This window comes from Drosophila subobscura, chromosome O (assembly GCF_008121235.1).
Source record: "Drosophila subobscura isolate 14011-0131.10 chromosome O, UCBerk_Dsub_1.0, whole genome shotgun sequence".
Taxonomy (NCBI): domain Eukaryota; kingdom Metazoa; phylum Arthropoda; class Insecta; order Diptera; family Drosophilidae; genus Drosophila; species Drosophila subobscura.
The window spans coordinates 12,489,145-12,500,823 of NC_048533.1; the positions used below are offsets into that span (position 1 = coordinate 12,489,145).

An 11,679-nucleotide genomic window follows, 5' to 3' on the forward strand; every position below is an offset into this window, starting at 1 on the left:
GGGTTTTGAAGACCGGCTTTCTTTTTTTTGTTTTGTTTTTTAAGTGTTTACGCCGAGCATCACGTGGGCCATAATAGAGAAATAAGCGTGTCAAATGTTGTGCACACAGATCGACAGCGGCCGAAAAAAAGCCCTAGAGTTCAGCATATAAAAACTCGATTGGCTTTCATTTGGATAGTCAAATTGTTGGGGAACTTCACAGCGTTCGGTCGTAAATTGGGCGGATTAGAAGCGGCAACTTAGCGGTCATTTCAGTGTATTGTGCAGTCAAAAGGATACAACATGATAACGTGGACCCTCTGGTGTGGATTACTCTTCGTCCTTTGGATATACTTTCTGTGGAGTCGGCGACGATTCTATTTGCTCACACTCAAAATTCCCGGACCAATTGGATATCCATTTATGGGCATGGCACACAAATTGATCCACAGGGAAGGTACATACAGAAGGATTTATGTAAATTTGGTATTGTTTGATCAGTGGATCTAATTTCGTACCAATGACAGATATACTGAATGAATTTGGAATCTATCTGCGCAAGCATGGCCCCACAATAATGTCTTGGCTTGGACCTATTCCCTTTGTGATCGCCAGCGACCCGCAGGTGGTGCAGGATATCCTCACCTCTCCCCACTGCGTCAACAAAGGCATCATCTACAGGGCGGTGGACGATGGAATGGGCGTGGGACTCTTCAGTTTAAAGGGTGCGTCCGTGTAGTGGCCTGCCGCAGTCTGTGTTCCTGAATTACTTCAATGTGGTCTGGTCTTCGTCTAGATCCCCGCTGGAGTGTGCATCGCAAGCTGCTGAATCCGGCCTTCAGCCACAAGGTTTTGATCAGCTTTCTGCCCATTTTCAACAAAGAGACGGGACAGCTACTCAAGCAGTTTGACTCACTGCCGGGCAACGGAGAGTTGAATTTAATTCCGCTACTGCAAAGCTTTACAATGGGCATAACAACTCGTGAGTGGGAAAGTCTCCCTTGGTAGATGTGCTAATTGATAATCGTTTGGGTTCCAAGTACAGAAACCACAATGGGATGCGATGTGAAGAGCGAGGAGAACTTTAAATCCATCGTGGAGAGCTATCACTGGTGAGTCAGGTGTGGTCTGGGCTACTGCTATGCATTAACAGTTGTCTAGAAACCATCACAGATATGTGCATCTCGCCCTGGCTGCACAGCAAGTGGATCCGCCAGCTGTTGGGCAGGGAGGTAAACTATCATCGATCCAAGACGGAGATCCGCGGGTTCCTACGAAAGGTCTGAACCATGGAGATACTCCTCATGGAATATATAATAGTGTATTTTTGCCTCTCAGCTCATTCAAAAAGATTAGCTGACGAATCAGAGAACTCCATCGTGTCGAAGGATAAGAACATATTTCTCCATGTCACCACGGACCTTTTTAGGCGCGGTGTTTTCGATCTCACAAATGTAGAGGATGAGTCCAACCAAGTTGTGTTTGGCGCCTTTGAGACGACCGCTAAGACTGTGTATTATGTGCTCATGCTGCTGGCCATGTTCCCCCAATACCAGGAGAGAGTTTTTGAAGAAATCAAAAGTCTATTTCCCGATAGCGGTGACTTCGAGGTCACCTACGAAGACATCCAGCAAATGGTGTACTTGGATTTGGTTATAAATGAATCCATGCGTGTAATATCGCCAATTCCCCTTGTGTCACGACAAACGTCAGCGGATCTAACGCTGTCGAATGGGATTGTGATACCCAAGGGAGTGCAGATCATGATTGACATATTCCACATGCACCGCAGCAAGAAGCTCTGGGGACCGGAAGCGGAAACCTTCAATCCCGACAACTTTTTGGCGCACAAAGCTCGAGGCGAGCAGCATCCCTATGCCTTTATACCTTTCACAAAGGGTATACGGAATTGCATAGGTAATGGCTGATATTTCATACCAAAACATAAAGGTTTAATAATAATTGTTTCCATGTTTTTAGGCTGGAGATATGCCTTGATTTCAGTGAAAGTCATTTTGGCGAAACTGCTGAGGAATTATAGTTATAAAACCAGTTTTAGGTTCGAAGATCTTTATTTCGTGGAAGATGTAACCATGAAGCTAAAGACGGTTCCAAAGTTGCAAGTCCAAAAGAGAAAATGAAAATGAGTAATTATGTGTTATGGAAAAGAGCAACGAACTCGCCACCAGTCCATTGGAATTTGTAAGAATATTTTTAAGACAAAATAGATGTACAATAATAAGGGAATGAATGAGGAACAACAATCCAAATAAAATAGATCTGTATGTTGGTGTATTTTAGTGTAGAAAAGTTACACATATACTCGTAGTAAAATCTCCAAAGCTTTTTACGTTATTTGACTTTTGTTTAATTAATGACCGAATTAATTGCCGGGCATGGAGTGCCGCAGCTCTCTCCTAACTATAATAAATAGTTATCTGACGAATTAAAAATGTACGAAATGCTGTAATGAAATGTTTCTGTCAATTACTATTTGCAATAATTATGTAGGCACGTGTGTTATGGCATTTGCTACTCGGTTTGTAGCACGACACTCGCAATAGTAGAATTTTTGGCTGCTTTTTTGCAACGCAATAATTATCACCCATTGATCAATCGATGACGTTTTGTTATTGCTTGAATTTGGGGGGGCCGGAATGGATCTATTCGTATTCCCGAAGTGTTTGGCGTGTCACTGCTGGCCATTAGCTGAAATTATAGCTATTTGTATGCGCGTCTTCCATGATAAGACCCTATAAAAAATGGCTTGCTATGTACGGTTCATTGGAGCTTGCTCGCACCTTTGCCCGCACGGCTGCTTCTTTCAATATTTACGCTGGGAGTCACCTGGGCACCCATAGACCATAGAGCAGTACGCGTGACAATACACACAGATCGAACGCGTACCCAAAAAGTAATCGCGTCCGGCATATAAAAACTCGATTGCCACAAAATTGGATAATCAAATTGTTGACGGACTTCACAGCGATCGGTCGGATATCAGTGAAATATTGTTGGGTAAAAGTGAATAGTGCATTCCCAAGGATTAATCATGTTAACGTGGACACTGTGGTGCGGTTTGCTGCTCGTCCTTTGGATATACTTTCTGTGGAGTCGGCGGCGATTTTACTTACTCGCTCTCAAAATTCCCGGTCCTGTTGGATACCCAATTCTGGGCATGGCACACAAGCTGATGCGCAGGGAAGGTACATACAAAAGGATTTGCATTTGGAACTGTTTGATCAGTGGATTAAATTTTGTATCTACGACAGATATACTGAATGAATTTGGAATTTATCTGGCCAAGCATGGCCCCACAATATTCTCGTGGCTGGGCCCCATTCCGTTCATGATCGTCAGCGATCCGCAAGTGGTGCAGGACATCCTCACCTCGCCCCACTGCGTGAACAAGGGCATCATCTACAAGGCCGTGGACGATGGAGCTGGCATTGGACTCTTCAGTTTAAAGGGTGCGTGGATGCGGGGCCGAAGAGTTGCTCGGAGTTACTTCAATGTGGTCTGGTCTTCGTCTAGATCCTCGCTGGAGTGTTCATCGCAAGCTCCTCAATCCAGCATTCGGCCACAAAGTGTTGCTCAGCTTTCTGCCCATTTTCAACAAGGAGACGGCACAGCTACTCGACCAGCTGGAAGCATTGCCCGGTGGCGGTGAGCATGATTTGATTCCGCTGCTGCAGAGCCTGACCTTGGGCATTGCAACTCGTGAGTAGTCGAAGCTGGCAGTGAGGATAAATCTCTTATAACTTATAATTCGTGTGCAGAAACCACAATGGGCTGCGATGTGAAGAGTGAGGAGAACTTCAAGAGCAACTCCCTGATGGAGCGCTATCAATGGTGAGTCAGGTGTGGTCTGGGCTACTGCTATGCATTCACAGTTGTCTAGAAACCATGACAGATATGTGCTTCTCGCCCTGGCTGAACAGCCGTTGGGCCCGCCAACTGGCGGGCAAGGAGGACAACTATCATCGAGCCAAAACGGAGATTCGAGCGTTCATAAGGAAGGTGCGAATTATGGAGACACTTTGCTGTATATATTTGAGTAACTTGTCCGCCATTTCAGCTTATTCAAAAAAGATTGGCAGAGGACACGGAGGACTCCATCAAGTCGAAGGATAAGAATATTTTCCTCAACCTGGCAACGGACTTACTGAGGCGCGGAGTCTTTACCTTGACAAATGTCGAGGACGAGTCCAATGTGATTGTGTTTGGTGCGTTTGAGACGACCGCCAATACCGTGTATTATATCCTTATGCTGCTGGCCATGTTCCCTCAGTACCAGGAGCGGGCGTTTGAAGAAATCAAAAGTTTGTTCCCCGATGGCGGTGATTTCGAGGTCACCTACGAAGACACCCAGCAAATGAAGTACCTGGATTTGGTTATAAATGAGTCCATGCGAGTTATACCGCCCGTTCCAGTTGTGTCGCGACAAACGGCACAGGACTTGACACTGACAAATGGAATTGTGATTCCGAAGGGAGTGCAGATCGCCATCAACATGTTCCACATGCACCGCAGCAAGCAAATCTGGGGACCAGAAGCGGAAATCTTCAATCCCGACAATTTCTTGCCGCACAATAGTCGGGACAAGCACCCATACGCGTTTATACCCTTCACAAAGGGTATACGGAATTGCATAGGTAATATATTTTATAGCAAAAGAGCTTTCCCCAAATAATCAACTGGATTACCATAATTCTTTTAGGCTGGAGATATGCTTTGATATCAATCAAAGTCACATTGGCCAAACTGCTGAGGAACTATAGTTTTAAGACCAGTTTTAAATTTGAAGATCTTTATTATGTTGAAGATATAACCATGAAACTTAAAGCGGTTCCAAAGTTGGAAATTGAAAAGAGAATATAGAAAGAATAGTAAAAAGTCTGCCAATATTTGGAATTTTTAACATTAGGGCAATGTAAAATTAAACTAATCACATAAAATATGATCCTAAATCTTACAACAGGCAAAAACAAACTTTCGCTGCTGAATATTTTCTAAATTTCGCAACAAATGTGAGAATAAAGACCGGTTGCACCCGGGTAATGGACGAGTCGTTTTTTAGCGAAACATGTGCTCAGGCATAGACTAACTGCAAGCAAAAAATAAATAAAGTCGAATCGCTTTTCGCTTATCATTTTTTATTCAAATATGTGAATCAATTAGAATTGCCGCGCCAACACACAAAACATCATTACACAACACGGTCTCTGACTGCTCTTCATGCATGACAATAGAGGGTTAAGTTCGATTTTTTTCCTCGGTAGGTTTGCGGTATTTCTTGAACATGAGTTGGAATGAAAAATTCAAATTCAAATTCAAAATTCAAATTTGTAAAATATAGGGTCATAAGGTATACAATTGAATAATGAAGGAGTATTTATAATAAGCCAAAATGATTCTTCAATCGGATTTAATTATTGTTTCAGTGTTGAAAGTCTTTGCAAGATAGTAATAACAAATATAACATAAAAATAGAGGTATATGATTTAAGACTACGGTATATTTAAGGTATATTTTTAAAATGAGGTGTATTTTGGTATGTTTTTGAGGGTTTGACGGTATATCTTATCGATAATTCCTCGGTCACACTGCTCCCCCCACCCCGTTTCTGTGTTAATTAAATAAATGAAGATAAATTAATTGCTTCAAGCAATTGAGCAGTGCAAAGAGTTAGTTAGAGGTAATAAGGAAACCCCAACCAATGTCTCAAAAGAGTTTAAAGTGTCCAAATTGCCATTGAGATCAGTGAAATTCTTCTCTCCCAATTTGGCAAGACGAGACCTGTTGTTGTTGTTGTCGTTGAAGGTGCTGTGCCTATCCGCCTGTGCTGGTCCATTTGGCTTGCTAAAACGGCAGATCGTGGGCAGAAAGTGAGATGAATGTGTGAAGCAACCGGATCTAGCCCGAAACAGGCCAAATGGCCTGCACTTTTAGCCAGAAGCACACACATATTTCTCATGAAAATTTTGTTTTGCAGAGTGTTTCTCTTGCCGTGATCTAAAAACGTTGTACGTACGCAATCGCAATCCAATTGGCGAGCCGTGGGCAAGTGCAACAAGTGAAAGCCAGTTAAACAGATAGAATGCCACCCGTGCAGTAAGCTGAATGTTCCCAAAAATATGTTAACGTCCTTCGCATCGCCTCGCTGTGTCCTGCACTTACGTCACTGGCACACGACCTCAGTCCCCAGCAGAGTGACCCACTTCATTCATCTTCCTCGCTTTAGACTCGTCCTCATCCTGATTTGACACCATTTAAGGCTGCGTAATATGCAATTAACAATGCTTTGGCCAGCATTCATCCATGGTGCCTAAAAGATGCACTTTTGGTGCCAGATGTTTACTCCATCGATGACGTCATATACACATTCAAATTTATTTATAAACCCTGCCGCCGCCGCCGCTGCTGTGTTGTTTACTATTTGCTTGTGTGTGTGTTTGTGTGGCGATGAGTGGGCTTGTGTGTGTGTGTGTTGGCGGCAAATCCGAATTCAATTTAATTAATCAAAGAAACCATTTAAAAGACCGGAGTGAAAAATTACTGCCCCCATCCGCACATTTTAACGCTTGCACTTTAACTGAAATTCCGAGTTCCAGCTGGCGAGTTCCAAGGAATGGCATATCTTTTGGATACCCTTGCATAGGGTATCTCAGCTTTGTAAAGATGTTGAAAACCCAAAAAGGGGCGACATCTGTGAAGTCATAGAGCAAGTCCTTTGACTGTTTTATGCTAAATCTTCCACAGAAGATCTGCACTTTGAGGAGATTTTTTCATCTGCAAGGGTATCCAAAGTGCCAGCCTGCTTCGCCTTCCATTTATTTGCATTGTGTGTTTGAAATATGATTCAGCAGTCACTCAAGTCAACGCTGAGTGTCAACGATAAGGCCGGCCGCGTTCTCTCCATTTGCTCGCTCCATGCCCAACCCTGAAGTTGTGTTCTCATTTGTGCATCAACACTTAAAACCATAAATCCAAAACATAACCATGATGTACTCCAAAGCTAAAGTGTAATCCCTCCACTCTAAAGCTATGAAATGATGGAAACTAATTCTAATCTTATCCGCTTTTGTGATATTGCAGAGTCCAGGCCGTGAACATGTCGCTGGGTGCAATGCATTGCACGCGTTGCGCCGATGGCTTCGAGCCCACCGAGAAGATTGTCAACTCCAATGGCGAGCTCTGGCATACGCAGTGTTTTGTGTGAGTTGCCCACAGCTACACCTTTTGGATTCCTTCCTATATTTACGCATTCCTGTTTGCCGTTTTCAGCTGCGCACAGTGCTTCCGACCATTCCAGGATGGGATTTTCTACGAGTTCGAGGGCCGCAAGTATTGCGAACGTGACTTCCATGTGCTTTTCGCCCCCTGCTGTAACAAGTGCGGGGAATTCGTCATCGGACGAGTCATCAAGGCGATGTCCGCCAGCTGGCATCCGCAATGCTTCCGCTGCCAGCTGTGTGCCAAGGAGCTGGCCGACAGTGGCTTCATCAAGAATCAGAATCGCGCCCTGTGCCACGAGTGCAATGCCAAGGTGAAGGCAGAGATCACCGGCCGCTATGTATGCCAAAAATGCCAGTAAGTTCCGGCCCTGTTTTGGATACTTTATGAAACTTTTTGAACTATTTTGTAATGAATCTCCGCAGCGGCCTTATCGACGAGGAGCCACTGCGCTTCCGGGGCGAGGTCTACCATGGCTATCACTTCAGTTGCACGGCCTGCGGCACTGAACTGGATTCCACGGCGAGAGAGGTGAAGAGTCGCCCAGGACTGGCGGCCAACGATATGGTGAGATCCCTGATAACTGCCATTCCAATTGCTCTGCCATAACGCTGCCCCTAATCTCCACCCCACAGAATGAATTGTATTGTCTACGTTGCCATGATAAGATGGGTATTCCCATTTGTGGAGCCTGCCGTCGGCCAATTGAGGAGCGTGTGGTCACTGCCTTGGGCAAGCACTGGCATGTGGAGCATTTTGTGTGCGCCAAGTGTGAGAAGCCCTTCCTGGGGCATCGGCACTACGAGAAGCGTGGCCTGGCCTACTGCGAGACGCATTACCATCAGCTCTTTGGCAATCTTTGCTTTGTCTGCAATCAGGTCATTGGCGGTGATGGTGAGCAAATTAACTCCCCCAATGATTTCCTTCTCATAACAACGTTAATGGCTCTTCCCTAAACAGTTTTCACGGCTCTGAACAAAGCCTGGTGTGTGCATCATTTTGCGTGTTCTGTGTGCGATACGAAAATGACTCAGAAGTCCAAGTTTTATGAATACGACGAGAAGCCCGTGTGCAAAAAATGCTACGAACGCTTCCCGAACGAGCTGAGGCGCCGCCTCCGCACTGCCCACGAGATGACAATGAAAAAGAATGTCTAAATGCAGTCCATCACAAAAACTGAGGACTGCTGCATGCCAATCCACACCAAAACAGTGCCTTTTGTCCTTGTAGTCTATGACTCTGCTTATTTTGTCTACATCTAACATCCTAACAGCATCCCCTCCCCTTTTATTCGTGTGTAATTTCTAATGTAAAAAACTTGAATCAACGGCAGCTAACCGCTAGGAAAAAACAGGCGAAACAGATGAATGTATTAACAGCTTTTAATGTTGTTATTTAATGCAATTTTATTTATACATAAATGTTTTTTAAAATGATTCTGAATACGTGTATGAGTTGTGTATTAGTCTGACATTTGAAATTGCAGGGTAATCCCCTACATTGTCTCAAGTTTTTTGATCAATTCATTGCACTTGATCCAAGCCACATTCTTCATGTATGAAACGTCATCGACGTGAATAATTTCGTGCACTTTTAAGACCTCAGACAAGTAAGCAATCTGCTCGGCATTCGGTTTATAGGGGAAATCTACGCGAAAATCAAATCCCATTAGAAACACAAATTTGTCTAAAGATTATGCAGCCATGGACAAGACAAACCTTCAATCATGCAAATGCTGGTATGACAAGGAAGTGCAACAGCCAGCGGATATCGGTATATATCTTCCTCGGCCACTTCTTCGATGTTCGTGTAGTCCAGGTATGTCATGCGGTACACTGTCTGCTGTGTCTGTGGCAGCTGCCGGATCTGTTCCACCTTCGCACGATACAAGCTGTTCTCAAATTTGGCCAAAACATATTCCTTCAGACTGTGTGTGTGTGTGCGAAAATAGTTAAGTCTGGTAAGGTGTGTTTATGATTGTAATTCGATCACTTACACTGGCTTGTACGGCTTCGATGGACTTATCTTTGATATGGTTGTATTCAAACATCCAAATTCACTGGCAAAGACCCGGTCAAACGCCCCAATAATGCCACGAGAGATTTTTGAACTATCCACAATGTATAAATCGATGCCCTCCTTGTCATTGACACTTAAACGCCTCATCTCAAATGGCTACAAGCCGAAAAAAGGGGAATGTAGATTGGATTTGAACCAAAGAATATTACTCACTGGTTCCAGAATCGGCCCATTGTTGGACGCATCAGCTCCATTGACTTTAGGAACTGGGAGTGGCGCCTCAATGGGTTTGAGGGCATCTGCTGTTGCCGCTGGCGGGAGTAAATCAATAATTGTGGTGGCTGCTGTTGCCGCTGAAGCACTTACTTCAGATACGAACTCTTCAACCGATTTAGGCTCTATCTTTGCAGACTCGTCAGATACCTCAGTCAGTTTCAGATCTATAATCGGTTCATTCGTTGTCGCTGGCTTCTTCAATGGTTCTTGAGACAACGCCACTGTAGGCGGAGTGGCATCAACCTTTGCTGCCACATTCGGGCTTTCCTCTCGAGGCTTTGCCACAGCTGAGACACCACTTTCCGAATTCTCAACTTTTGGGCTTGCATTCTTGCCATACGGATAAACCTTCTTTGTGGAGCAAAATTCCCGAATCGTTTCATTCAGGGACTTTTGCGTTTTCACACTCACAAGCTCTACATTAATTGGATTATTCTTGCAGACAGAGTCGTGTTGCATTACGAATTTTTCGCCATCGAATTGTGAGAGAAGGGCCATCACATCGTGGCTTATGGTATAGTTGGCCACGTCCTTGAGTTGCACCAGGAAACAGAAGCTCGGAAGTGCGAGCAACTCGTCACTTATCTCGCGCATGGACTCCATCTCGCGCATCTTGATTATGCCCTGATCCACGAACAGCAGCTTGGCGGTCTTATCCGGGCGTGTCTGCATTACCTTGGCCCGCTGGAAAACGCCATTGTGGAGGGCCAAGACGAAGCCGTGGAATCGCAGATTCTTCACTTTCGGCATCTCGTTGCCCAACGCATTTACCTAAAACGCAACAATGTTAGAGTTTTTGGAGTAAATGTAAAAATTAACGAACCTTCTCGCACACTTGGGAATACGCTTGGTCAGCGGATTCGCTGCGGACAAAGCAGCGGTTCGCAGAACAGAATCCACTGATGATGACCACACTATTGCTGGGCGGTATTACCACAGTCGGCAGAGTCGTGATTTTGTTTTTGGTTTTAATGCTGGCACTTTTATTCGAGAGGTACGCTGCTTGGGCCGCTCGGGTTGCTCGTCTTAGGGTCTGCTGCAGCCATCTGAGCGGCAATTCCACTTATAGTTGGTGCGGTGCTGCAGCTGCTGGTGCTAGTGCTGCTGCTAACCTTGTCGCTGCTGCTCGTGCTACCAGCAATAGGGGCTGCAGTCACTTTAATGGATTCCGGCTTGGATACACCTGCCATGTCCATCGACAGCTCCTCCTGGCATTGCAGAATGGAAAACGCCCTGGGCATCACCAGGGCCGGCATCGGAAAGCATATATAGCGGTGGTGCTGCCAGTCCGCTGTCTGGCACTCCTTCGAGCAGTAAAAGTCGCCACATCGCTGGCAAACTCGCTCCGCCACGACTGCGCAGAGTACGCAATGATTTTGTCCTTTTTTTCCACCGGATGCCGGCAACTAAACAACAATTTATGCATTTAGGTAGAACGCTTCCATAGGCGCTCAGAATTTGCATTACCTGAACAGGACCGTTGGTTATTTTCTTCGGTGGCATTTCCTTTTTTCTCCAAGTTATCGAGCTTTATTAAAAATTAAAAGAAATAAGGAAGTTCCCCGTTCACCGACCAACACGCCTTCAAAAGTGTGACCAGCGTTTTCGCGGTCGAATTTTCGATTTGATTTTACAGTGGTGGGTACTTTCGAAATAAAATTCAAAATGGTTTCAAAAATTGAGTTTAATTAAATTACACAATTACAATTCCCATACAATTCTTTTCCATTTATAAGCTTTAATTTATCTTAATTTATATTTGTCAGCCCTAGTCCAGGGTAGAATATTTAAAAGGTGCTGTACACAATTCGACACCCGTGTTTTATATGTTATATGTTAGAAATCTCAGGCTCCGATCTATGCAAAAACAAGTAAATCTGTGCGAGATTACGATAATGTATCTAAATTGATATATTTAGAAAACAAATGAAAACGTTATATGTATGTCTTTGTAGGATAGAGTCAATATAAATGTTTAGGAGCTGATTGGAAAACATACATACTTTGAATATTAATTCATGAAAATAGGGTTGCTGGTTGACAAGCAACAAGTATAGAAACTAAGTAACGTTTGGTTAACGTTTTGGGTTTTAAGCTTCTTTTGAACGATCTTTTTGAGAATTAAATGACGATTCGAGTAAGATTTACAGTATATTTTGGAAGCGAAAA

General features: G+C 44.2%; 4 protein-coding genes across 7 annotated transcripts; 3 read left to right on the forward strand and 1 right to left on the reverse strand.

The window, feature by feature from the left end:
* Nucleotides 1–171: 171 nt before the first annotated feature.
* On the forward strand, nucleotides 172–2,215 carry LOC117898109 (probable cytochrome P450 313a4). The gene is given in 6 exon segments (XM_034807294.1): nucleotides 172–436; nucleotides 507–704; nucleotides 776–961; nucleotides 1,025–1,091; nucleotides 1,133–1,896; nucleotides 1,960–2,215. Coding segments are annotated over 6 exon segments (1,530 nt in total). The 5' UTR covers nucleotides 172–282; the 3' UTR covers nucleotides 2,121–2,215.
* A 721-nt stretch (nucleotides 2,216–2,936) lies between these two features.
* LOC117898110 (probable cytochrome P450 313a4) lies at nucleotides 2,937–4,899 on the forward strand. 2 transcript variants are annotated; one of them, XM_034807295.1, is made up of 7 exons: nucleotides 2,937–3,185; nucleotides 3,252–3,449; nucleotides 3,514–3,699; nucleotides 3,759–3,831; nucleotides 3,873–3,999; nucleotides 4,058–4,634; nucleotides 4,700–4,899. In XM_034807295.1, exons 1-7 carry the CDS (start codon nucleotides 3,032–3,034, stop codon nucleotides 4,858–4,860), a joined length of 1,476 nt encoding a protein of 491 aa, XP_034663186.1. In that variant the 5' UTR covers nucleotides 2,937–3,031; the 3' UTR covers nucleotides 4,861–4,899. The 2 variants fall into 2 exon arrangements, with proteins under 2 accessions (XP_034663186.1, XP_034663187.1); XM_034807296.1 differs by lacking the exons at nucleotides 2,937–3,185; nucleotides 3,252–3,449 and having other exon boundaries at nucleotides 3,683–3,699; nucleotides 3,893–3,999.
* A 665-nt stretch (nucleotides 4,900–5,564) lies between these two features.
* On the forward strand, nucleotides 5,565–8,658 carry LOC117896994 (LIM and senescent cell antigen-like-containing domain protein 1). Of its 3 annotated transcripts, XM_034805552.1 has the most exons (7): nucleotides 5,580–5,677; nucleotides 5,975–6,093; nucleotides 7,078–7,197; nucleotides 7,267–7,572; nucleotides 7,641–7,782; nucleotides 7,851–8,109; nucleotides 8,176–8,658. In XM_034805552.1, the coding sequence occupies exons 2-7, from the start codon at nucleotides 6,080–6,082 to the stop codon at nucleotides 8,370–8,372; spliced, it is 1,038 nt and encodes a 345-aa protein (XP_034661443.1). In that variant the 5' UTR covers nucleotides 5,580–5,677; nucleotides 5,975–6,079; the 3' UTR covers nucleotides 8,373–8,658. The 3 variants fall into 3 exon arrangements, with proteins under 3 accessions (XP_034661445.1, XP_034661443.1, XP_034661442.1); XM_034805554.1 differs by lacking the exon at nucleotides 5,975–6,093 and having other exon boundaries at nucleotides 5,565–5,677; XM_034805551.1 differs by lacking the exons at nucleotides 5,580–5,677; nucleotides 5,975–6,093 and adding an exon at nucleotides 6,870–7,004.
* LOC117896995 lies at nucleotides 8,580–11,134 on the reverse strand. The gene is given in 7 exon segments (XM_034805555.1): nucleotides 8,580–8,862; nucleotides 8,934–9,142; nucleotides 9,212–9,390; nucleotides 9,448–10,281; nucleotides 10,334–10,517; nucleotides 10,519–10,916; nucleotides 10,978–11,134. Coding segments are annotated over 7 exon segments (1,992 nt in total). The 5' UTR covers nucleotides 11,014–11,134; the 3' UTR covers nucleotides 8,580–8,710.
* Nucleotides 11,135–11,679: the final 545 nt, after the last annotated feature.

Coding starts and splice junctions, on each gene's coding strand:
- LOC117898110 (XM_034807295.1), top strand. CDS start 3,032: ATGTTAACGTGGACACTGTGGTGCGGTTTGCTGCTCGTCCTTTGGATA. Junction 3,186..3,251: donor CAAGCTGATGCGCAGGGAAG/GTACATACAAAA, acceptor TATCTACGACAG/ATATACTGAATGAATTTGGA. Junction 3,832..3,872: donor CTGATGGAGCGCTATCAATG/GTGAGTCAGGTG, acceptor ATGCATTCACAG/TTGTCTAGAAACCATGACAG.
- LOC117896994 (XM_034805551.1), top strand. CDS start 6,982: ATGATGTACTCCAAAGCTAAAGT. Junction 7,198..7,266: donor TGGCATACGCAGTGTTTTGT/GTGAGTTGCCCA, acceptor TGCCGTTTTCAG/CTGCGCACAGTGCTTCCGAC. Junction 7,783..7,850: donor GACTGGCGGCCAACGATATG/GTGAGATCCCTG, acceptor TCCACCCCACAG/AATGAATTGTATTGTCTACG.